The 26,428-nt window shown below is 45.5% G+C and overlaps 1 protein-coding gene across 1 annotated transcript in view; it reads right to left on the bottom strand.

The window, feature by feature from the left end:
- CTNNBL1 (catenin beta like 1) overlaps window positions 1-26,428 on the bottom strand; it is a 106,531-nt gene that overhangs the window by 63,329 nt on the left and 16,774 nt on the right. The window contains exons 2-6 of the mRNA XM_084646426.1: window positions 23,999-24,187; window positions 20,594-20,700; window positions 12,366-12,505; window positions 7,880-7,977; window positions 3,723-3,816 (exon numbers count right to left, since the gene is read on the bottom strand). Coding sequence (XP_084502552.1) covers window positions 3,723-3,816; window positions 7,880-7,977; window positions 12,366-12,505; window positions 20,594-20,700; window positions 23,999-24,187 — 628 coding nt within the window. The remainder of the gene's footprint in view (window positions 1-3,722; window positions 3,817-7,879; window positions 7,978-12,365; window positions 12,506-20,593; window positions 20,701-23,998; window positions 24,188-26,428) is intronic.

The following is a 26,428-nucleotide window of genomic DNA, read 5'->3' as shown; positions in this document are numbered from 1 at the left end:
ACTCAGCAGTGATGTGAACAAAACAAAGATTCCTACTTCCAGCCTCACATTCCTCCAGCTTTCAGAAAGGATGCAGAGCCAGAGAAATGACATCTTTAAATGAGTACCAAAAGTCCCTGACAGCACAGCTTTGAATGTTCTGCAGGTCATTCGAACTGGCCACAGAAGTCTGTGTGTAAAAAAATGAAATGGAGCCCACCTAATGGATTACTCTAAAGAAACAGGTTTCAGAGTAACAGCCGTGTTAGTCTGTATTCGCAAAAAGAAAAGGAGTCCTTGTGGCACCTTAGAGACTAACCAATTTATTTGAGCATGAGCTTTCATGAGCTACAGCTCACTTCATCGGATGCATACCGTGGAAACTGCAACAGACTTTATATACACACAGAGAATATGAAACAATACCTCCTCCCACCCCACTGTCCTGCTGGTAATAGCTTATCTAAAGTGATCATCAAGTTGGGCCATTTCCAGCACAAATCCAGGTTTTCTCGCCCTCCACCCCCCCACACACAAATTCACTCTCCTGCTGGTGATAGCCCATCCAAAGTGACAACTCTCCACACAATGTGCATGACAATCAAGTTGGGCCATTTCCTGCACAAATCCAGGTTCTCTCACCCCCCTACCCCCCTCCCAAAAACCACACACACAAACTCACTATCCCGCTGGCAATAGCTCATCCAAAGTGACCACTCTCCCCACAATGCGCATGATAATCAAGGTGGGCCACCCCCAGCAAATCCAGGGATTTGTGCTGGGGGTGGCCCACCTTGATTATCATGCGCATTGTGGGGAGAGTGGTCACTTTGGATGAGCAGGGATTTGCTGGGGGTGGCCCACCTTGATTATCATGCGCATTGTGGGGAAAGTGGTCACTTTGGATGAGCAGGGATTTGCTGGGGGTGGCCCACCTTGATTATCATGCGCATTGTGGGGAGAGTGGTCACTTTGGATGAACTATTGCCAGCGGGATAGTGAGTTTGTGTGTGTGGTTTTTGGGAGGGGGGTGAGGGGGTGAGAGAACCTGGATTTGTGCAGGAAATGGCCCAACTTGATTGTCATGCACATTGTGTGGAGAGTTGTCACTTTGGATGGGCTATCACCAGCAGGAGAGTGAATTTGTGTGGGGGGGTGGAGGGCGAGAAAACCTGGATTTGTGCTGGAAATGGCCCAACTTGATGATCACTTTAGATAAGCTATTACCAGCAGGACAGTGGAGTGGGAGGAGGTATTGTTTCATATTCTCTGTGTGTATATAAAGTCTGCTGCAGTTTCCACGGTATGCATCCGATGAAGTGAGCTGTAGCTCACGAAAGCTCATGCTCAAATAAATTGGCTAGTCTCTAAGGTGCCACAAGTACTCCTTTTCTTTTTTCTAAAGAAACAGAATTTTTTCAGAGAACAGCCTCTCATTCACTTTAATCACTGTGCTTTACAGAGAAACAATAACGAGCATTTAAAGTAAACATATACCTCAACTGTTAACAAATTGTAGCCCCCAGAGACATACGTGGATGGTCACCAGGTACTAACACCCCCTGCTTTCATTTGCGTGAAGAGACAAAACAAAATATCTATTTATTTTCCTAATATGAACTTGACATGGAAGCCATTGCTGTCGTTGCCAACGGGATACTATGCAACTGTGAGAGGGGAAGGTGATGACAGAATGGAAGCATTCTGCAAGACAGTTGCCACATTGCGCAAAAGTTTGAGGGCCCATAAAGTAGTGTTGTTACAGCAGTGGTTCTCCACCAGGGGATATGTACCCTGGGGGTACTCAGAGGTCTTCCAGGGGGTACATCAACTCATCTACATATTTGCCTAGTTTTGCAACAGGCTACAGAAATAGAGACATGCACAGATACAAAATGTGTGTCTGCATCTGATCTGCGAAACACAAACACGGTCAGCGGATATCCGCAGATTTGCAGGGCCCTACACATAAAAAGCACTAGCCAAGTCAGTACAAACTAAAATTTCATACAAATAATGACTTGTTTATACTGCTTTATATATCAGTGGTTTTCAAACTCCAAGTCGCAACCCCAGTACTGGACTGCAGAACGGAAGGCACTGGGTTGCAGCGGCTCTGGTCAGCACCACCGACCGCGCCATCAAAAGTCCCATCGGCGGTGCTGCCCGGCTAAGGCAGGCTAGTGCCCACCTGTTCTGACACCACGCTGCGCCCCGGAACAGCCAGCAGCAGGTCCGGCTTCTCGGTGGGGCAGCCATGAGGCTCCGTGCGCTGTCCCCGCCCCGAGCACCGGCTCTACACTTCCATTGGCTGGCAACCAGCCAATGAGAGCTGGGGGGGCAGTGCCGGTGGGCAAGAGCCGCACAGAGCCACTTGTGTGCCTAGGACCTAGACCTGCTCCTGGCCACTTCCGGGGCACAGCGTGGTCCAAGGACAGGCAGGAAGCCTGCCTTAGCATCTCCGCTGTGCCGCTGACTGGGAGCCGCCCAAGGTAAGCCCACACCCCAATCCCCTGCCCCAGCCCTGAGCCCCCGCCAAACCCAGAGCCCCTTCCTGCACCCCAAACCTCTCATCCCCAGCCCCACCCCAGAGCCTGCACCCCCAACCCTGAGCCCCCTCCCACACCCTGAACCCCTCATTCCCAGCCTCACCCCGCAGCCCTCACCCCAACCCTCTGCCCCAGCCCTGAGCCCCTCCTGCACCCCACATCCCTCATCCCCAGCTCCATTGGGTCGCAGGCATCATTCTTCTTCAACTGGGTCACCAGGAAAAACGTCTGAAAACCACTGCTACACACTATACACTGAAATGTAAGTACAATATTTATATTCCAATTGATTTATTTTAGAATTACGTGGTAAAAATGAGAAAGTCATTTTTCAGTAGTAGTGTGGCTATGACACTTTTGTATTTTTATGTCTGATTTTGTAAGCAAGTAGTTTTTAAGGGGATACATAAGACAAATCAGCCTCCTGAAAGGATACTGTAGCCTGGAACGGCTGAGAGCCACTGTGTTATAGGATACGTATCCTGGGCTCTAGATCAGGGGTTCTCAGGACAATTTTTTTGGTGGCCTAAGAGTGTGGCCACCAACTTTCACTGGTGGCCACTCTGAAAATTTTTCCAAACCTGAGCCCCGCTGCCCTGGGTTGAAGCCCAGAGCCGAAGCCCAGGGCCTGAAGCCTGCTGATCACACACACTGGCCCCATGTGTTTGCGGGGGTGCTGTCCGGATCCTCCGGGAGGCTGCTGATCCCCTGTTGGCGGTGCCAGCAAACACCAAGGCAGCCAGGAGCAACAGTTGGGCGCTGCAGGGAGGGGTCGCTGCTTTGCCTCTCCCCTTCCCCCATCTCCACCTAGGAGGCTGTTGTGGCTGCAGAAAAATCCCCTGGTGGCCACATTTGAGAACCACTGCTCTAGATGGTAACAAATTAATGGCACATTTATTCCTAAGAAACACAGCTGTGATAAATGAAGAAACTCTTTTGGCAGACTACAGAAAAATACATTTAATACATTAAGAGGAGGCGGCCTCTTAAAATAATACAGCTTCCTGTAATGAAGTTATCTGTTGAACAGATTTATGCTTTATTACTAGCAAGCTAAATGAAAGCAGTATTACAGGAAATTAATGCAAGGCCTTTTCTGCCCACTGTGGTAGTTCACAATGGGGACAGACTACATACGCCCGCCCCTCTGTTGACTGTGTCAAAAAGCAATACTGTACTGTAACATCCCCTTACCAAGAGTGTTATGGACTCCGTCAGCCTCCTCTTTTACACCTTCATCTAGGCGCTCTAAATTCTGGACCAGCAAGGCCACAACCTGGCCATCAACCTAAGTCATTGAGGCCACATGGAGAAAAGAGGATTGGCAGGGAGAAGGGAGAGTGGGGTGGAGAGGGGAAAGAAAGGGAAGAAAAAAAAAAAAAAGCAATAAGCACAACAGAAGCACTCCAGAAAGCATGCCTCTGATCAGGAGACATGAACAATCTTGCTCTGAAATCTCAGAGCCAGCAAAGGATTCAAAAAGTAAATTCACCACTTCGTTTTTCTTAGACAATTTTTGTGTCAGATAAAACAGAAAAACATCTGGAGGAAAAATATGAACCTTGTCAGAGTCTGTTATTCCCCAGATCACCCTGATTGATTTATAATCTCCCTGAATTTCCAAGTGCTAGACACTAAAAATCAACTGGGTATCAGCTGCCGGTCAGCTATAAAAGCAGCTCCCCTGGTTTCAATTGCTTGTTGCTGGTTTATCTGCATTTTTTTCTTGGCTGCCAGAAAGCAGCTGAAACAACGCCTGTGAAGGCAGCATCAAAATGTAAGGGCTCAGCAGTCACACAGAGGGAAGTCTTCGTTCTAGGGGCAGAAACACAGGTTTTTAAAAAAGGATGGTTTTGGCTTCCATTATGCGTGACATCACGTAGTCACCCTGGCCAAAGCCAACTGTAAATGATTAAAAATGAATCTGACTTCCATGGCAGTTTAGGAGAAGCCTTGGATGGCATTCATTTGGGCACTGCCTTGACTAGGGTTGAAAGGTATGAGGTAAGATCACGTTAGCCAGCTCAATCCAACGCCTGCTAAAGCTCAGTCACAACAAGGTGAGTTGTACTTTTGCGCATGCTGAGCTGGCTGAGTTAAAGCCTAGGCTCTGTGCAACGTACAGGAAGACACTCCCTGCCCCAGAGAGCTTACACACTTCAAAACGTCTGTACATTTCGGAGTGCAACACCCCTGTTAAGTACCTCCACTCTACATTCATTGAGATGAAATGGCATGCTCCAGGCCACACAGCAAGTCAACAACAAAAATGGGAATCCAGATTCTGAAGTTTGTGGATCCCAGCCCCAACCAAAATCAACCCACTAAACAAACAGCATTACTTTAGTCCTGCTACTAGCTAAAGTCTAATGTGACAATCCTCAGTTTTAAATAGGAGAGTGGAAAATGCAAGCACAGTGTCATAGAATATCAGGGTTGGAAGGGACCTCAGGAGGTTCTAGTCCAACCCCCTGCTCAAAGCAGGACCAATCCCCAACTAAAACATCCCTGCCAGGGCTTTGTCAAGCCTGACCTTAAAAACCTCTAAGGAAGGAGATTCCACCATCTCCCTAGATAACCCATTCCAGTGCTTCAACACCCTCCTAGTGAAAAAGTTTTTCCTAATATCCAACCTAAACCTCCCCCACTGCAACTTGAGACCATTACTCCTCGTTCTGTCATCTGCCACCACTGAGAACAGTCTAGATCCATCCTCTCTGGAACCCCCTTTCAGGTAGTTGAAAGCAGCTATCAAATCCCCCCTCATTCTTCTCTTCCGCAGACTAAACAATCCCAGTTCCCTCAGCCTCTCATAAGTCATGTGTTCCAGTCCCCTAATCATTTTTGTTGCCTTCCGCTGGACTCTTTCCAATTTTTCCACATCCTTCTTGTAGGTTGGGGCCCAGAACTGGACACAGTACTCCAGATGAGGCCTCATCAATGTCGAATAGAGGGGAACAATCATGTCCCTCGATCTGCTGGCAATGCCCCTACTTATACAGCCCAAAATGCCATTGGCCTTCTTGGCAACAAGGGCACACTGCTGACTCATATCCAGCTTCTCATCCACTGTAACCCCTGGGTCCTTTTCTGCAGAACTGCTGCCGAGCCATTTGGTCCCTAGTCTATAGCGGTGCATGGGATTCTTCCGTCCTAAGTACAGGACTATGCATTTGTCCTTGCTGAACCTCAACAGATTACTTTTGGCCCAATCCTCTAATTTGCCTAGGTCCCTCTGTATCCTATCCCTACCCTCCAGTGTATCTACCACTCCTCCAAGTTTAGTGTCGTCTGCAAACTTGCTGAGGGTGCAATCCATGCCATCCTCCAGATCATTAATGAAGATATTGAACAAAACCGGCCCCAGGACCGACTCATTTGCTAACTGAGGTTTTCTAGATGCTCAGTGAGTGCAGGAACAGCAGGGTTTAGCTTGCTGTAGTAGGTAATGCAACAATCTCTACACAGGCCTCCCAAAGCTATGCCCACATCCTTAAAATAAAGGAGCCATCTAGAAGCAGATATATCGTGTTTTCTCATGACATGGCTGACCCGTTTCTTTCGAAGTGAACAATCAAACCTGGCTATAGTGAGCTGGTGACAAGAAACACACAGGAAGAGCTTGTTCGATGTACTGCTTTCAGTGCATTTTATAGAAAGGACCCTCCCTATCAGCTCCCCTTTTCCATTTCATTCATCCAGCAACCCTTCTATGAAGGGACTGTAATTAAAAACAGCCCAAAGGCCAGTCAGAGGAACTCAACTCAGGGCCACCGTAATTAACCTTTGGACAGCAACATTACAGCAACTAGGCAAGAGGGATTGTAGGAGAAAGAATACAGCAGTCTTCTCACCCTGCTCCTCTAAGAAACCATAATCCCCTATCCCCTTAATCTTGGCATAATTGTTAGAGTCCAAGCCAGAGTCCAGGTGTTTCACAAACACAGCAATTTATTTGGAGAAACTGCCTGAAAGGAGAATGGACTCCCATCTCTTGCATACAGTTACAACTACTTCTACTGACATCCCTTCCCTGCAATGTACTTCTGCTCAAATTGGCAGCTTTTACCTTCTACTACAATGCTGTAAAAAAGGATATCCTGCCCAAACACCAAGAAAAAAGGCTATCCCACCAACACAGCAGATGAGAGGCACTCGGTACCGTTAATTAAACCGAAAGTTCCTTCATGAAGGAAAGTAAGATGTCATGCGGTTGTTTAATCTCTATGGAATAAGGGATAATTAAACTCTCTTCCACCCTTAGAATAAGTATGTGGCAGGATGAGTTTGTCTGCTTATACATGAAGAATTTTGAGCATTTTCTTTGCTTGTGTAACAAGAACAACGTCAGATCCACCTTGGTAGGATCCTGCCTTTGTTACTAGGCTTGAAGCAGACAATATTGGGTGAACAGCTACAGGCTGCATTATGAAGGTCAGACTAGATGATCAAAATGGCCCTTCTGGTCTTTAAAAAAAAGTAATAAAAATCTATGAACCAACTTCAGACCTCAATTTTCCCAGTAAGAGCAGATCAGAGTGTATGTATCAAGTTCCTATTGAATTCAATATGACTCTGCTGCTGTCACAGAAATGACCTCATTCTCCTGCTATAACACTACAGGAAGCACAGTAAGATACGACACAGAGAAACCTGCTGTCTGCAAACAAAAATTAAAAACAACCTCTTCCTTCCAGATGCAGAGGAAGGACTTGCCCCAAGAATTTATTCATACCAGAAAAGAAACCCATCCTGACTGTACTCACAGTATCTCAAGCCAGTCAAAAGAAAATGGATTCATCAAACAGACTAGGATCACCAAAGTGCAGCCCTGCCCTGAGAGCCACAGGCTAAGTTCCCTCTAAGCTGCACGGCCACGGAGGGCCACGCAGGTGGGGAGAGGCAGCTCTCCCCTGGCCCCAGTCCCAGAGCTGGCGCAGCCAGGGAAAGGCACCTGTCCCCCAGCCCTGGTCCCGGAGCTACCGCAGCCGGGGAGAGGTGCCTCTCCCTCAGCCCCAGGCTGCTGTGGTGAGAGAGGGCTTGGGGGAGGGAGGGAGTCCTCTCTTCCCGCCGCAGCCCCAGGGTAGCCTGCACCCCAAACCCTTCATCCCCAGCCCTTCCCTAGAGCCTGCACCCCCAGCCGGAACCCTCCCCCTCACCTCAACTCTGAACCCCTCGGCCCCACCCCCCGCCACACATCACCTCCATATTGGTGCACATAACAAAATTAATTCTGCACATGGATGTAAAAAATTAGAGGGAACATTGACACCATGGGTAAGACACATCCTTCCCCTCTATAAAGTGGCCACTGATCAGCCTAATCTGGAGCTACTGAAATTGCAACTTACTAGAGCATCAATGAGGACTTCAGCTCCCTCTTCGCTCTCATGGAGTGTATCTATGTCCGTCAGTTCTTGAAGCAGATCCACCACGGCTATGGACACATGTGGGAGATGTTAAGGATAACCCAAGTCATAATCAAGACCTCATTTATTTTCATAATAGGCCCAACGTGACTGTGTTTGCTCACCAACTGCCGAGACTGGAATAGCAATGAGCGTGTGCAGAGCAGAGCAGAGGAAGACCAAGCATAAGTTCAGGCACTGCTTTAGCAGCCCTTGTTTTCATAAGCACTAAAACTGATTTTAGTAACTGGGAGTAATACTGCAACATGATCATCTATTTGTTGTATTTGGCAGTTTCACTGTTCCCAGTGCCATTTGCTTTTTGTCATTTTTAAAACAATTAAATATTCTAGAGCTGGTACAACTGGTTACCGGCCATTTTACATTGTAGCAATCGTTAAGACTCTAGTTAGGAGCACAGAAAAATGTAGCAATTTGATTTGTGTGCATTATCCTCCCAAGGATACCATAGCTAACTTGACATAGCATGCACCCCACAAACAAGGCCGTAATATGACCATGGAGTGATAACTTTCTTCTGCCTGGTTCAATTAGGAGAGCATGATTCTATAACCATGCACCCCACAGGAACTGCGAAGATCCTGCCAGCCCAATTTTCATTCATTAACACTGGGCTGCATAACACATGGTTCTTTTGACTCCCATGCAGTTCTTTAGTACAGCCAGATGTAGTCCCTCTCATTAGACCCACTTTCCTATTCTCTCAGACACACTGATCAATCCTGCCAAATTCCCACTGGGACAGAACAAGAAATCCAGTTGTCAAGATGTCCTACATAACAAAATCCTGAAGGATCTCTTTAAAATTCACAGGCTAATAGACAAGTCATCCAATTCTTCCATTTGTGTAAGAATGGAAATGTATTTTTATGTACTTAGTTATTTAATAAGGTTACAGTCCTGACTTCACCAGACCCAGGAAATTCTGTAACACGACTGCCATTTCATTCCCACCTCAAACTGCTACGTCCAGGCCCTGCAGAATCCTCGGGTCAGTATGGGACCGTACTCACTTCACACGCGGCAACACTCATCTAGGGGTGTGAGTTTGGCACCGGCAGGTATACCTGCACCAGCTTTAGTCTAGCTAGCACGGGCAACAATAGTACTGCAGAAGGTGTGGAATGGACCTCAGCTCGAGCGAAGTGCCCAGGTGCAAGCCCAAGAGGGAGCCTCGGTATGCACTTTAGCTGCTAGCCCTTGCTGAAGCCCATCCTGCCACGTCTACACTACTATTCAGAGTAGCAGCCGTGTTAGTCTGTATCCGCAGAAAGAACAGGAGGACTTGTGGCACCTTAGAGACTAACCCATTTATTTGAGCATGAGCTTTCGTGAGCTACAGCTCACTTCAATGGAATGCATCCGATGAAGCGAGCTGTAGCTCACCAAAGCTTATGCTCAAATAAATTGGTTAGTCTCTAAGGTGCCACAAGTCCTCCTGTTCTTTTTATACTACTATTTTTACCCATGCTAGCGAGACTGAGGCTAGCTTAAGTATCACCTACCTGTGCTACAATTGCACCTTCACTTGTAAAGTAGACCTACCCGTAGTGAGGCGAGACTAGTTCCTCTCCATGCAGTTTTAGGGGTAGGTTTTAGGATCCTTGGCTTTCCATTTATACTTGCAATTGCAGACAGAAATCAAGTAGAAGTGCAACTACTTACACTTGGGCCCACAATTAGTTTTGCTGATATAAAAAACACAGGTCCAAGTTACGCTTGCAAAACATCAAAGTCAGGCCTCTTCTCACCTGAACATATAAGTAAAGTTTTGAAGTGTTTAAGTGACTTAGGAGCCCAAGACCCATTAAAAGCCAGTGACCAGTTCCTAGGTCACTTTTGAAAGTGTGACCCATACATTTACCACTAAAGACAACACCAAATTGCTAGTGCTAAAGAAACTAAAATCCTTTAGCCACGTACGAAATGCACCATGGGCAGGATGGTTTCCCCCAAGCTACCTGTGACTGTGCTGCAGTCTCTCCAGTGGTCAGGACAGTGGAGTTTCTATGGCATTTCCAGCCATGGAATCTCTACCGAGCCTGCCAACAAGGATGCTAGTTGTGCAGGTGAGTTCAGGACAAAAGGAAAAGGCTTCTCTGGCTCTCCTGACTTTTGCTAATTTAAGTCACAGCCTAGTTGTCATCTTTCGCTCACATCTTTTGCACTAACTCAGTTGAACAGCTGCCTAAACAGATCACCTGGGATTTGTCCCCTCACCTCTCCCTGCATTAGCCCCTCCAAGGCACTAATCTAAATGAAGTGTGAAGAACTCGTCTTTTGGTGTTCCCTTTGGGGAAACTGTTTTAAAACCTTATCCTGTTTAGCTGTAGTAAAGCCACCAGCAGACTTGAATGAAAAGCCATTTCCTGTATGTCTAGGAGCTTCAGTTCAATCGTTTTTGCATTTTTTGCTTGAGCAGTAACCTAGCATACAGAGAGGTGTTACTGCAGCTTACAGTTTGCGTCCAACACATCTGAAAAGATTTCTACAAATCTGTAATGAGAAATATGTTTTCTCCCAGGTTTACAGCTCGCAGGCAAAATTTCTGCTCCCAAACTAATTGGCAAACGAGTTTTGACTCCTTTAAAAAAAAAAAAAAAAAGGAGAGGAAGCGAGCAGTGAAGACTGACAAGCCCTGAACAAAACTGATCCCGAGAAACATCTTTTTATGGCTGAAAGGACAAAAATAGCTGTGTTCCCATATGCTCCCGCTCCTAAGGTCACCAAGAACCAGCCCTCTGATCCCAGTCAAAATCCCCACAGTTTATGTTTTCCCTGAGAATGACAAATTCAAGATAACCTTTCGGGGCTGTGCACACTGTACACAAAAAGCCTGAGGTCTCTGGTGAAAGTATAAAATATTAAACCATGATGTCCATGGCACTGGTTATGCGTGGTCGGCATTTCCAGCTGTACAACAGTAAATTGTTAACCACCTCATTCTTGAGAATAATTTCTATTACAGATCACAGAGAAGACACGCAGCAGTGTTGGCTGTTTTGCAGAGATCAGCATTCTACCAGACCAAGGTTACGTTAAGGTGCAAGTTAAAAGGCCCTGGAGGTTTTTCGCCTTCCTCTGTAGCATGGGGCACGGGTCACTTGCTGGAGGATTCTCTGCTCCTTGAGGTCTTCAAACTACAATTTGAGGACTTCAATAGCACAGATATAGGTGTGAGGTCTTTTTTAGGAGTGGTGGGTGAAATTCTGTGGCCTGCATTGTGCAGGAGGTCAGACTAGATGATCATAATGGTCCCTTCTGACCTAAATATCTATGAATCTATGAATCTATGAAAATAGTCAACCCTGTAAATAGTGCTCTCTGATGAAAACTGCAATGCAATGAGATTTTAAAAATGTTTTTATAATATAATCACTGTATCTATTTTCAAAGATTGTATCACTATTTCTTTAAAATATAGTGTCTTAAATGCAAGAACAAAATTGCTAAAAGAGAAAACTGACATCCTTAAATCGAACAATAATAAATATTTAGCATTTTTACAGCACTTTTAACCTGGAAATCTCAAAGGGCCTAAGAAACGTGTCAGGCATGATCATCGGCTTTTTCACAAATGGAAAAAAGGAGGGGGAGAGATTTTAAGTGATTTGCCCAAAGTCACCAAGCGAGCCACTGGAAGAAACCCCTGTTCTCATCTCCCAATCCAGTGCTCTATCCCTGGACCACACTGCCTCATTAGTTCACGAACGCTGGTTCAAACACACTTCATGCAGCCTCTCTCTGGAATGGAGGAGGTGGAAGCCATGACATGATTTTTCAGGTTAGGTTAAACTAGCCATTTTAGTCTTTGCCTCTCACACAGATCACTGGTAAGCCAAGCAGCTTGTGTCACTCTGCTCCTAAATGGAAGGTCAGGTGTCCTGGCAACAAAAGGCATTAGCACAGTTAGGGTGCTTCTGTTCGGGACAAGCAAACCACTGGTACACAGCAGACATGGGTCAAAACTGAGGTTCTCTGGTCAAACCTTTGGGGAGCAAGGACTGGAATAAACAGCATGAACAGATGCATGCTAGCATTCAGGTGCCATATCCTCAGCAGCGTTTGTAAAGGAAAGTGCGCTGCATGCTTGTCTGTGGTTAGCCCTCCACTTTACACGAGTGCCCAAGCAGAACCTTTAAAAATGAAACTAAGGCTAATTACTCAAATGAGATAACGGGTACATTAACGATTCGGCGGGGAAAATAAAGACACTGAAATGTTCAGGAGACAGAGTAGCTGAGTAAAGAAGGGTTTCAGGTGAACAAAAGAGGATGGAAATTTAAAGCGGTGGGAGGGAAGAGAAAAAATATCTAGCAGTCTGTGTGAAAATGGAGCACAAGAGATTGTAGAGGTGCCTGCAAAAAGAACATTTCTCCTGAGAGTAAGGCTAACAATGAAAGGATATCTGTATTATCGTGTCCAAGCAGCCCTAGGAGAGACTGTACAGCGTTCAGCTCCACCAGCAGGTGGTAAAGATCAGGCATGGTTGCAACCACATGCATTTCCTGAATGATGTCATTTAAATCCAGCTCAGACTCCATGAACCTGTGGACAGAGGCAGGGCAAAATTGGTCAGTGAGAACACAAGTGCATCAGCTATTCTCACAGCAGAACGCAGGCCTTCCCCACACTGAGAACAAAGCAGCCACACAATCCACCAACCAAGGCTCATTCGTCCAGGCATCACAGTGCCAAATATTTCCAATCCATTCAGCAAGGGCGCCAGTTCGGGGGGACGGGAGTCCTCCTCTGAGTTTCGCACAGGAGGAGTGCAAGCTCCCAGGTGGAACTCTTAACTACAGCACAGCATTCCTGTGAAATGTAAGGTTTCAGAGTAGCAGCCATGTTAGTCTGTTACACTACAAAAGGTTCCCCCCTCCCCCGGCTCTCCTGCTGGAATAGCTCACCCTAAGTGATCACTCTCCTTACGGTGTGTATGTTAACGCCCATTGTTTCATGTTCTCTATGTATATAAATCTCCCCACTGTATTTTCCACTGAATGCATCTGATGAAGTGGGTTTTAGCCCACAAAAGCTTATGCTTAAATAAATTTGTTAGTCTCTAAGGTGCCACAAGCACTCCTTTTCTTTTGTGAAATGTAAGTTCTGCAGAGGAGAGGTGTCCCTGGGGCAGGGAGTAAGGATTTTGTTTACAAACAGAGGCAGGGTGATTAAGATAAGAAAGGGCTGGTGATTAAATGAAGGGTATGGAAGCTTAGCTTCTAAAAGAGGAATCCCTCAGTGGTTGGGGACAGGGGGTGTTTTAGAGGAGGTGGATTCACAAAAAATACAGCAAAGCACTGTGCGTAGGTTACATTCAGAAAAGGGGGAGATTTGGGGACAGAGGTGGAAAGAAGGGGTCAGACCCAGGGCAGGGCTAACAGTGTATAGAGAAGTGCCCAGGCTACCTGTGGTACTTATGTGGCCTCATCACCACAGGTTTCAGAGTAACAGAGTAACTGTATCTGTATCTGGAGCACCCACAGGGAAAAACTGGTGGGTGCTCTGCACCCACTGGCAGCTCCCCACCCCGCCGCCCCTGCCACAGCTCACCTCTGCCTCCTCCACGAGCACGCTGCGTGCCCACTTTTCCCCCTCCCTCCCAGCGCTTGCTGCCGTGAAACAGCTGTATTGTGCGGCAAGTGCTGGAGGGGAGCGGGAGGAGGAGGAATGTGGCGTGCTCAGGGGAGGAGGCCAGGGCGGGGATTTGGGGAGGGGTCCAATAGGGGCAGGGAGGGGGCGGAATTGGGGCATGGACTTGGGAGAAGGGTTTGGAATGGGGGCGCAAGCTCCCACCGGCGCCATGAGAAGTTGGCGCCTGTGTCTGAGGCTTCCCCTCACAATGTCTAACCTATTTCTCCTCCCAGCCCCTCGGTGAGGTAGAGCAGTGCTGTTATCCCCATTGCACAGATGGGGCACTGAGGCACACCCAGACTAAAGGCTAGAGTTTCATAGGTATTTAGGCAGCTAGTGAGATTTTCAAATGCACTTACAAGGTTTGGTGCTTTGTAAACCCCACTAGATACCTAGCTGCATCTTTGGGTGCCTAAAAGCCTTTGAAATTCTGCCACCGGCCTGGGGTCAGACAGGAAGTCCATGCGGTGCGGGGGGGAGTCTCAGGTCTCTCAGGGCTAGCTGAAAAATTAAGTTTCTAGTCCTCGTGGCTGTGGAGAAAGCTTCAAATTGTGACCCCAGGGCACCCTACAGGCTCAAAAAGCAGAAGGCAAATAAAAAGAAGCCTAAATCTGTTATTTTTACATAATCTCATGATTTTAAAACCTATCTCATGATTATTGAACATTTGGGGTTGGCAACACTGTGACAGTGACTTGAAAGTGTCAGTTTCATTCCTGTTTAAGATTCATTTCTAACCTATTATTTGTAGTGAAGTAACACCTCTAGAGCCCCAGGCAGGTGCAGTATAAACTCATGGGGGCTTGCCCTAGTCAGATGTTTCCAAAGTTAAATGATCTATTCCGTGCTTGGTGAACTGCAAAAAAAAGTGATGAATACAACAATAGAAAGTCATCTAGATTTTTCTACAGTTGTTTCTAAGAGTTAGTAACAAAGAATATACACTAAAATTTTAAACCTAACCAGTTCCTTAAGTGACTTGACACAAGATGTGAGAATGTTAGTATTAGAGCCGAGTGGGTCTAATATTTATTAAATCCTCTTTTTTTACATAGGAATTAGATACAGTGCTCTTATTAGCTAATTTCTAAGTTATTATCTTCAAAAAAAAACAAACCCTAGTTTTCAGGTGCCTAAGTAGCCCTTGGAATCACGGTTAAAGCTGGCCCGCAACGAAAATCTGAAATGGCGCCCCTGCCATTCTGCTCACATCATCACAAAGTCAGTCACTGGATTCAGCACTCATTGCAAACAGTTTGTCCCTCATTTTGTCATATCACTGCACATGGGCCCCAAAAGCATTTTATGATGTGGCATTCCTGCCCTCTCTAATTTATGTATTTCAGTTTAAAAGAGTAAGTGTGCAGGCTAGTTCCTGCATAGAGAATTCTTCTCCTGACTCATCTTAATGTTAAAAGTGTGTGGGTTATATTAGCTCCAGTAAGGGTACAAGAGCACTTGGGTGCCCATCTGAAACAGGGAGAATAGGGGCAAGGGCAGAGACCTAGCTCCAGCCAAGCTTCAGAGAAAACAGGTTGAAAGTTTACTTTAATTTATTTAAGTTAAATAAAGGCAATCCCCAGAAAAGGGGTAAATTTGAATCAGACCCAGCATCCCTGTACTGGAGTGAGGAAAGGGGTGGAGATGTCACTTGCTTACACTGAACTTCTCTCCTATTGCTACAGATTCAGAAAGAAGGGTTTTGTAAACTGGCCTTGCTGAGTCTTTTCTTCTCACTTTAAGCAAGCTCTGACCTTCAGAAGGGATTGTCTTGGGGTATTGGACAGAGACTCCAAGATGTGTGACTCACCAGTCGGGAGAAAGGGTCAAGCTAGAGGGCAACAACATAGCACCAAGTACCAACACTGCCTGTTAAAACTATAACTCAGACTTGCAAAAGGGACATAGATTCAGCCTGACATGTCACAGAATATTTCTTTGGCTTCACATTATCAGAACTCCCTCCCCCCTTAATGTGGCAGAGCACATATCAGCAGGGCCTGGCAAAGCTCAGGGCTGCTAGAAAAGCAGCAAAAACTAATGAGTAGTGACTGCAGCCGAAGACACACAAAGATTTCAATCCAAGAGCCTTGGACTAACTGGGGGAGAGAGCTCCCTGTGTTCAAACAACTGTAATTCTGAGAACAAATACTTCACAGGAAGAGTCAGATTATCAACAGATTTGAACCACTCATTTTGCTCAGTGTAGAGGATTCTGAAAGTTCCCCTGATGTAAAGCAAGATTCCCGCCAAATACAAACTGTGAGCTGCACTTGGTAGCTTGGAAAAGAGGAGACTAAGGGTAAGGGCTCCTGCCACATACTGGGAATGAGGGGCGATCAACAGGTTATCTCAAGTGCTTATATACAAATGCACAAAGCCTTGGAAACAAGCAGGGAGAACTGGAGGTCCTGGTGATGTCAAGGAACTATGACGTGATCGGAATAACAGAGACTTGGTGGGATAACTCACATGACTGGAGTACGGTCATGGATGGTTATAAACTGTTCAGGAAGGACAGGCAGGGCAGAAAAGGTTGGGGAGTAGCACTGTATGTAAGGGAGCAGTATGACTGCTCAGAGCTCCGGTACGAAACTGCAGAAAAACCTGAGTGTCTCTGGATTAAGTTTAGAAGTGTGTGCAACAAGAGTGATGTAGTGGTGGGAGTCTGCTATAGACCACCGGACCAGGGGGATGAGGTAGATGAGGCTTTCTTCCGGCAGCTCACGGAAGCTACTAGATCGCATGCCCTGATTCTCATGGGTGACTTTAATTTTCCTGATATCTGCTGGGAGAGCAATACAGCGGTGCATAGACAATCCAGGAAGTTTTTGGAAAGCGTAGGGGACAATTTCCTGGCGCAAGTGCTAGAGGAGCCAACTAGGGGGGGCGCTTTTCTTGACCTGCTGCTCACAAACCGGGTAGAATTAGTGGGGGAAGCAAAAGTGGATGGGAATCTGGGAGGCAGTGACCATGAGTTGGTTGAGTTCAGGATCCTGACGCAGGGAAGAAAGGTAAGCAGCAGGATACGGACTCTGGACTTCAGGAAAGCAGACTTCGACTCCCTCAGGGAACCGATGGCCAGGATCCCCTGGGGGACTAATTTGAAGGGGAAAGGAGTCCAGGAGACCTGGCTGTATTTCAAGGAATCCATGTTGAGGTTACAGGGACAAACCATCCCAATGAGTCGAAAGAATAGTAAATATGGCAGGCGACCAGCTTGGCTTAATGGTGAAATCCTAGCGGATCTTAAACATAAAAAAGAAGCTTACAAGAAGTGGAAGGTTGGACATATGACCAGGGAAGAGTATAAAAATATTGCTCGGGCATGTAGGAATGATATCAGGAGGGCCAAATCGCACCTGGAGCTGCAGCTAGCCAGAGATGTCAAGAGTAACAAGAAGGGTTTCTTCAGGTATGTTGGCAACAAGAAGAAAGCCAAGGAATGTGTGGGCCCCTTACTGAATGAGGAAGGCAATCTAGTGACAGAGGATGTGGAAAAAGCTAATGTACTCAATGCTTTTTTTGCCTCTGTTTTCACTAACAAGGTCAGTTCCCAGACTGCTGCGCGGGGCATCACAAAACGGGGAAGAGATGGCCAGCCCTCTGTGGAGATAGAGGTGGTTAGGGACTATTTAGAAAAGCTGGACGTGCACAAGTCCATGGGGCCGGACGAGTTGCATCCGAGAGTGCTGAAGGAATTGGCGGCTGTGATTGCAGAGCCATTGGCCATTATCTTTGAAAACTCGTGGCGAACCGGGGAAGTCCCGGATGACTGGAAAAAGGCTAATGTAGTGCCAATCTTTAAAAAAGGGAAGAAGGAGGATCCTGGGAACTACAGGCCAGTCAGCCTCACCTCAGTCCCTGGAAAAATCATGGAGCAGGTCCTCAAAGAATCAATCCTGAAGCACTTGCATGAGAGGAAAGTGATCAGGAACAGCCAGCATGGATTCACCAAGGGAAGGTCATGCCTGACTAATCTAATTGCCTTTTATGATGAGATTACTGGTTCTGTGGATGAAGGGAAAGCAGTGGATGTATTGTTTCTTGACTTTAGCAAAGCTTTTGACACGGTCTCCCACAGTATTCTTGTCAGCAAGTTAAGGAAGTATGGGCTGGATGAATGCACTATAAGGTGGGTAGAAAGCTGGCTAGATTGTCGGGCTCAACGGGTAGTGATCAATGGCTCCATGTCTACTTGGCAGCCGGTATCAAGTGGAGTGCCCCAAGGGTCGGTCCTGGGGCCGGTTTTGTTCAATATCTTCGTAAATGATCTGGAGGATGGTGTGGATTGCACTCTCAGCAAATTTGCAGATGATACTAAACTGGGAGGAGTGGTAGATACGCTGGAGGGGAGGGATAGGATACAGAAGGACCTAGACAAATTGGAGGATTGGGCCAAAAGAAATCTGATGAGGTTCAATAAGGATAAGTGCAGGGTCTTGCACTTAGGACGGAAGAACCCAATGCACAGCTACAGACTAGGGACCGAATGGCTAGGCAGCAGTTCTGCAGAAAAGGACCTAGGGGTGACAGTGGGCGAGAAGCTGGATATGAGTCAGCAGTGTGCCCTTGTTGCCAAGAAGGCCAATGGCATTTTGGGCTGTATAAGTAGGGGCATTGCCAGCAGATCAAGGGACGTGATCGTTCCCCTCTATTCGACATTGGTGAGGCCTCATCTGGAGTACTGTGTCCAGTTTTGGGCCCCACACTACAAGAAGGATGTGGATAAATTGGAGAGAGTCCAGCGAAGGGCAACAAAAATGATTAGGGGTCTGGAACACATGACTTATGAGGAGAGGCTGAGGGAGCTGGGATTGTTTAGCCTGCAGAAGAGAAGAATGAGGGGGGATTTGATAGCTGCTTTCAACTACCTGAAAGGGGGTTCCAAAGAGGATGGCTCTAGACTGTTCTCAATGGTAGCAGATGACAGAACGAGGAGTAATGGTCTCAAGTTGCAGTGGGGGAGGTTTAGATTGGATATTAGGAAAAACTTTTTCACTAAGAGGGTGGTGAAACACTGGAATGCGTTACCTAGGGAGGTGGTAGAATCTCCTTCCTTAGAGGTTTTTAAGGTCAGGCTTGACAAAGCCCTGGCTGGGATGATTTAACTGGGAATTGGTCCTGCTTCGAGCAGGGGGTTGGACTAGATGACCTTCTGGGGTCCCTTCCAACCCTGATATTCTATGATTCTAAGTCTACACTACCCGTAGCGATCGATATATCAGGGGTCGATTTATCGTGTCTAGTCTACACGTGATAAATCGATCCCCGAGCGCTCTACCATCGACTCCGGAACTCCAGCGAGAGGCACAAGTGGAGTCGATGGGGGGAGCGGCGGCAGTCGACTCACTGCCATGAAGATGCCGCGGTAAGTCGATTTAGGTACGTCGACTTCAGCTATGCTATTCTCGTAGCTGAAGTTGCGTACCTTACATCGACCCCCCCTCTAGTGTAGACCAGAACTAAGGGGGGATAGGATAAAGGTCTATAAAATCATGAGTGGTGTGGAGAAAGTGAATAAGGAAAAGTTATTTACTTGTTTCCACAATATAAAAACTAGGGGCCATCAAATGAAATTAATGGGTAGCAGATTTAAAACAAATAAAAGGAAAGTTATTCTTCACTCAGCGCACAGTCAACCTGTGGAACTCCTTGCCTGAGGAGGTTGTGAAGGCTAGGACTATAACAGGGTTTAAAAGAAAACTGGATAAATTCATGGAGGTTAAGTCCTGGCTAATAGCCATTAATGGATGGGCAAGGAATGGTGGTCCCTAGCCTCTGTTTGTCAGAGGGTGGAGATGGATGGCAGGAGAGAGATCACTAGTTCATTATCTGTTAGGTTCACTCCCTTTGGGGCACCTGGCATTGGCCACTGTCAGTAGACAGGATACTGGGCTGGATGGACCTTTGGTCTGACCCAGTCTGGCCGTCCTTATGTTTTTATGTTCTTATGTAGTACAGTTATATGATTTGGCTATGCTGAGTGTATCAAAAATTATGAAGAAAAATGGATCCATTTGGAAGGAGACACCCTTACATTCACGGTCATCCCTTCACCTTCTGAAGCCCTCAGCACCTACCTTTATTAGGTAAACAGAGCCCTCTTTAGATTTTGGAGCTTTGAAGGGGTGGGGGGCAAGGTTAGAAGCCATGGAAAGGAAGGAGCATCATAGTGTGGAGAAACTGAGGGGAAAAGTACTAACAATGAGGCGAGATCAGGGAACAAAAGAGGGGACAACAAAGAAAGGCCAAATCCAAAAAGAAAAAGAAAAAATGCTTTGAAGAGAAAGTTTTAAAGGGATAGCAGAAATGGGTGAAGAATTATAGGGTAGGAGCCTGAAAATACTGAGAGACACATGACATCAGTATAAACAGGAAAGTGAAGAAGAAGCAGAAGTGAGAGAGAGCAACAAATGAAACAGTACGTTTTACAGCAAGTCTGTGTGAGAGCATTCTGTAAAACTCCGATAATGGCAGTCTGGATTTTCTAGCCAAAGTCCATCTGACTTTCCAGGCAACAGACAACAAGACTGTCTGCTCCTAGGGGAGCAGCTGGGCACTTTTGAAAACTAGGACATTTATTTGGGTGCCTAAAAAAGACCTTGCAAGCCTTACTTTAAGCCCCATTTTTTAAAATTTTTGCCCAAAAATAGAATACAAACTAGACTTTTTAAATGGCAGGTTTTAACAATCTAAGGTATTATTAGTAACACAGCAAGGAATTTAATATATTTTTAAATAAAATTCAACCTGTCCTCCTCTCTTTCACAACATAGCCACTACCAGCACGAGTCTCAGCAATGCCAATTTTTAAATTAAAAATGTTATTTTCAAATACAATTTACAGGTCATACCTGGCAATAATTGTCTTTAATCACATGACCTTTCACGCAACTGAACCTGAATCTGCATCTGTGACTAAGAGAGTAACTTTGGGCTCAAGCAAGGAGGGAAGGCTCATAGTGGGTGAGGCAGAGGGACTGCATGTGACCTTACTTTTCTGGATTATCTGGGAACTTGATCCGCAGCTCTTGGTTTTTGTAAGACCTCTTCTCAAAAGTAAGAATCATCTTCTTCACCGAACTTTCATCCAGAGGCTCATCCTAGCCAAACAAAACAAATATCGCTTAGCTCTCAGAGATGGACGCAACACCAACCTGGCAATAAGTAAGAGTAACCAACAAGCTGAGCCAGTCCTGGATACACCTGTGATATAACAAACAGTAACCAGGAGCAAATGGCAATCAGAGAAGGAAGCTCACCAAAAGTCTCACTGCAGAAGGCTGACATAGCCCTAGTGTGAGCCACATTTAAAGTTTAAACAAGTCCAGTTAACAAAATGTTTCCAGGACACCCAAAGAGATTGTCTGCATAAACAAGTGCATCTATGCAGTAAATAAAAAAAGCTATTTAATGGCACTGACATGAACTAAGCTACCAAACAGGGGTCTTAGATTCTAAAGACAGGTTTCAGAGTAGCAGCCGTGTTAGTCTGTATTCGCAAAAAGAAAAGCTCACGAAAGCTTATGCTCAGTATGCATCCGATGAAGTGAGCTGTAGCTCACGAAAGCTTATGCTCAAATAAATGGGTTAGTCTCTAAGGTGCCACAAGTCCTCCTTTTCTTTCTGCGAATACAGACTAACACGGCTGTTACTCTGAAACCTGTCAAATAAATTGGTTAGTCTCTAAGGTGCCACAAATCCTCCTTTGCTTTTTAGATTCTAAAGGGATTTTTAAATTCTAGCACCGTGGGCTACTGGAAAAAACAGAATCCTCGGATGATATTCTTGTTGCTAGAGACTGGGAACTTGCACACTACATGATTCCCAAGATTCTAGCCAATCAACAGGGCTTTTGCTTGATCCATTCATCCTCCAACTCAAACGCTAAGGAAATCCCGCATTACCTGTCTCAACCATCAACCACAGCAGCAGTGGCAGCAGCTCAACATCAGAAAGTAGAGGGAGGTTTCGGAGAGGAACGTTAGAGATGCTGCACACAGAGGACAATGATATTTTTACAAACCCACATGATTCCACCGTGGCAAATGTCACATGTTTTTCATCAAACACGACATAGACAGCAGGAAGTAACTCTCTCCTGGATTTATAGCAATCCGTTTGTTACAGAAGGGCCAATCCCGCACTGGATCTCTGTCTCCAAGACTTGAAATCATTTACCCTTGATAGCTGTGCGACAGAGATGGCAATTTCCTCCAATATCCCTGAAAGACCTTATTGTATTAAGTTTACGTATTATTGCGGGCTGGGATTGCATGTAACCTCTATAGGGGGAGACATAAGAACTGGGAGTATGGACTTTTGGGACAATAAGGGTTAAGTGGATTTCCAAGGAAATCCCTAGGGAGAGGTTAATGCAAATTCCCCAAATTCAGTTATGCAAAAACCCAGCCTTTTGAAGCTACTGAATATCTGTTACAGAAGTCCAAGATCAAAGGCCCAAACTGTATAAAGAAAGGACTGAACTGCTCAGCCTTTGTTCTGGTTCTGGATCTAAGGCAGGTGAATTTCTAACTATGGGGAAAACCCAGCTGTGGGTTTTGAAGAACTAAAACCTACTGGAGCCCTAGGATGGAGTTGGTGTAATCTCTGGTAAGCTTTTTGGCCGGTCCGTAAGAATTTATATTGCTTTTTACCTGTTTTCTCAGTAATGTTTTTACCTTAAGATTAAACATGCAGTGTGACAACTTATACCTGTGAGCAATACACTGGTCATTGCCTTCAGAGAGAAGGCACAGTGCAGGCGCCAGCCATCAGGCAGACTGGCTTGCCAAGGATATCACAGTGTAATACTGGGAACTGTGCAGCATTAAAACCCCAGATCAAAAGGGAATGAGACACAGGTCTCCGCCCAGGTGAAGTGACAACTAGAAAGTGCCCCTGGTGACCACAGAGGGGGGAAAAACAGGTGCAGTTGCCCTGAAACTGTGCCAAGCTGCTACCCTAATCCTGTGCCCCCCTCCTCCTTCTCCCTACAGAAGAACGCTTGCTTCTTTACTGCTGCTACAGAGCTAGCAAGAGAGGGAGGGTGGGTGAAGCTATGAGGCTGAGAGTACCTATAAAGCCAATGGATTTAGAAAATTAATAAGAACCAGAAGCTACTTCCTGTCACAAATTTTAGAAGTAGACTCAAGTAGTTTACACCTAAAACAGAGATTTTATATTTTGAAAGTTTTTTCCAAGCCTTCTTAGGATCTTTTGTTCATTATTTTAGAAGCCGCCTTTAAAAATTATTAAAAAGAACAGGAGGACTTGTGGCACCTTAGAGACTAACAAATTTATTTGAGCATATGCTTTCATGAGCTACAGCTCACTTCATCGGATGCATTCAGTGGGGAGATTTATATACACAGAGAACATAAAACAATGGGTGTTACCATACACACTAACGAGAGGGATCAGGTAAGGTGAGCTATTATCAGCAGGAGACTGGGGGAGGAAGGGAAACCTTTTGTAGTGATAATCAAGGTGGGCCACTTCCAGCAGTTGACAAACGTCCGGGGAGGAGGGGAATAAACATGGGGAAATTAGTTTTACTTTGTGTAATGACCCATCCACTCAAGGCTGGGAGTGGATGGGTCATTACACAAAGTAAAACTATTTCCCCATGTTTATCTCCTCCCCTTCCCCCTCCCTCCACGCTGTTGATCAGACATTCTTGTCAACTGGTGGAAATGGCCCACCTTGATTATCACTACAAAAGGTGTCATCATCCCCTCCCCAACACCCCTGCTGGTAATAGCTCACCTTATCTGATCACTCTCCTTACAGTGTGTACGGTAACTCCCATTCTTTCATGTTGTGTGTGTATATAAATCTCCCCACTGTATTTTTCCACTGAATGCATCCAATGAAGTGAGCTGTAGCTCACGAAAGCTTATGCTCAAATAAATTTGTTTGTCTCTAAGGTGCCACAAGTCCTCCTTTTCTTTTTGCGGATACAGACTAACACGGCTGCTACTCTGAAACCTTAAAAATTATTGTATTCCTTGAAGGGTTAGAAATTGAACCAATAGTCTTGTGATGTTTTGAGCCCCAGGAATGAAAATGACCAGTTAGTTTAATCATCCAAGCAGAATGAAATGTAAATCTTAGGTAAATAATTGTGTCATTCATTTTCATATTTTCCATTGTTAAAATGGTTAAGAAAACGTTCTCCTTTTTCCTCCAAATATTTGTACTGCACAGAGTACAATGACAGATACAATTAGAACTACCAACAGGGTTTATGGTATTGACAGTGTCCTTCTTAAAGAGGGCCCAGACAACCTTAAAGCACCCTTATTTTTCTCATTAGACATATGTGGTGGAAAAGGCTCTGATTTGAGGAGGTGACTACATCTCAGGCAGCCCCATCCCCACAGAACACCGGAGATTTACCTCCTCTTCTTCCTCTTCTCCCTCCTTATCAACCATCTGAAGAAGTTTTTTTTTCTCATCATCAGCTTCTTCCAGTAGAGCAGCTTCCTCTTCTCGGTGGCGACTACGCTCCCGTGCACTGGCTTGTTTCCGACGTGCTTTGATATCCTCATCTTCATCATCACGGGGCCTTTTTGTCCCTCTGTTGGGCTGAGGTAAGAGAAAGAAGAGGAAATAAAGGGAGTGAGTCAAGCACTTTTGTGTCCCTTTATCTCAGAGCCCTAGAGACAAAGCTTATTTATTTTAAGCACAGCTAATTAGATTTTTAGATTTGCTTACAATACTTTTACCAACTTTGAAAACTGAAATAGAGATTGTGTGATGTTTAATGTCATATAAATATAAGAATAGTACCAGCAAGAGTTGTGTCAACCTTCTTCCCTATGACAGGTTTCAGACTGCTGCAGTTTCCACGGTATGCATCCAATGAAGTGAGCTGTAGCTCACGAAAGCTCATGCTCAAATAAATTGGTTAGTCTCTAAGGTGCCACAAGTACTCCTTTTCTTTTTGCGAATACAGACTAACACGGCTGTTACTCTGAAACATGTGCATAGTACGTTTGCTTGCAACTGTGTGTTATTTTCACCCACGGTTCCCACTCACCAGGCAAAATTAAAGGGAACCCAGAGAAGGAAAAAAGGGGATAGTTCTACTTCTTCTTAGGGTGGACAGAGAAAGCCTGTAAGGGCTTGGGTTTGGGATTTTAGAAAAAAAAAATCAACTTCCCCTCTTTAAGAGATAGGAATGTTAAGTCCTGTCTCCTCTGCTTTTTGCTGGAGGGCAAGGGAGATGGAATGAGAACTCTCAGCCCTATACTGCAAGGACAGCAGCTGATTCTTTCACAGAAATCTTTTCTGTCAACTGTTTAACAGGTGTCTGTGTAAACTAGGTATTAATTTAAAAAAAAAAAAAAACCTAAAAATTCCTCCCCTCTGCCAGCTGCTCAGGTTTTGGTTCCATGATATTTGTGATATAATAACTCCACCAGTCTATCTTTCACCCATAGTTTTCCACCTAACTTTCTATTGTACAAAGCAGATCTCTTTTCTGAAAAATCCTCTTTGGCCTTCTTAAGATATCAAAAACACAACTCTCTCCTTTGCTGGTCCTTTATCTACAATCTCAAGATCACCGCCCACTTCCACAAAGGTAGCAGCTGTTTCGCTGCAATCAAGACTCTTCCTGACTTTGAGGACAGAGAATTTAAAAATAAATAAATAAATAAAAATACATCAGCTTTGGAGAAGAAAAAGTGGAAGTGTCACTCTCTTGCCAGGTCCCATAAGAGCACAGGCTTCCAAGTGGGAATTTGCAGCTCCACAGCATGCTGGGAACTTTAGCCCCCAGGAGGCACTAATTCTTTCAGGCTCATACGCCAAGACCTGCTGTGATTTTAATTAAAATGAGTATACTGTTGCAGACCAGCTATGACACGGTCTCAGTGCAAAATCTCAGAGCATTTCATTTATTTACAGAGATTCCACATAGTTTAAGGGGCCATCACATCATTTAGTCTGATCTCTTGTATATTACAGGCCATTCCATTTCACCCTGATACCCTGTATTGAGCCCAATGACTTTAGTTAGCCTAAGCATTTCAATCCACAGGAGAGGAAACTATTGTGTCCACTGGCAGAGAACAAAAGAGACCAAGGTGCCACCAATGGTCGCAGCCCAATGGCAGGGAATTGTTTAGCTGAGATACCCACAGGATCCTAGCACACTCACTGCTGCAGATGAAGGCACAAAAAACCTTAAAACAAACCAACATCCCAGCCAATGTGATCTGGTTGGAAGGGTGGGGGACGTTCCCCATCCCAAATCTAGCAACCAGTTTGACTCTGAACATGTAAACAAGACACACCAGCCAGGTACCAAAGAAAGAGGATTCTCTGTACCATCTCAGAACACTGGCCACGCCATCCAGTTTCTCCAGCTGTGGCTAATCTTTGATTAACCCAGAATGCTGGCCAATTGTGTATCTGGGGAGGGAGTAGGTGAGGGGATCCTTCCTGACCCCTGCAGGTGAGTGGGATGAGATGAAGCATGAGATTTGAGTATAGTGACTGTCCTAACGTAGAGCTGCAAATGTTATGAACGTATTAAGAGATAATGCATGCAATCCTGTTCTCTCCAAGGGCCCAGAAGGACAGAGATAAACAGGGGAATTCATAGGCTCCAAGGCCAGAAGGGACCTCCATAACCATCAAGCCCAACCACCCCACACACGCACAGAGGCCATAGAATTTCTCCCAGGAGCTGGATTAAAACATACCTTTTAGAAAGGTAACAAATTTCACCGTCAAGGCTCCAAGCAATGGTGAGTCCAACACCTCTCCAATAAGCTGCTCCAATATTTAGTTTCCCTCACTAATACTTTTTTTAATTAA

This window comes from Lepidochelys olivacea (assembly GCF_965140295.1).
Source record: "Lepidochelys olivacea isolate rLepOli2 genome assembly, chromosome: 13".
Classification (NCBI taxonomy): domain Eukaryota; kingdom Metazoa; phylum Chordata; order Testudines; family Cheloniidae; genus Lepidochelys; species Lepidochelys olivacea.
The sequence above is the reverse complement of the archived record's forward strand: the minus strand, read 5'-3'. Positions and strand labels throughout refer to the sequence as shown.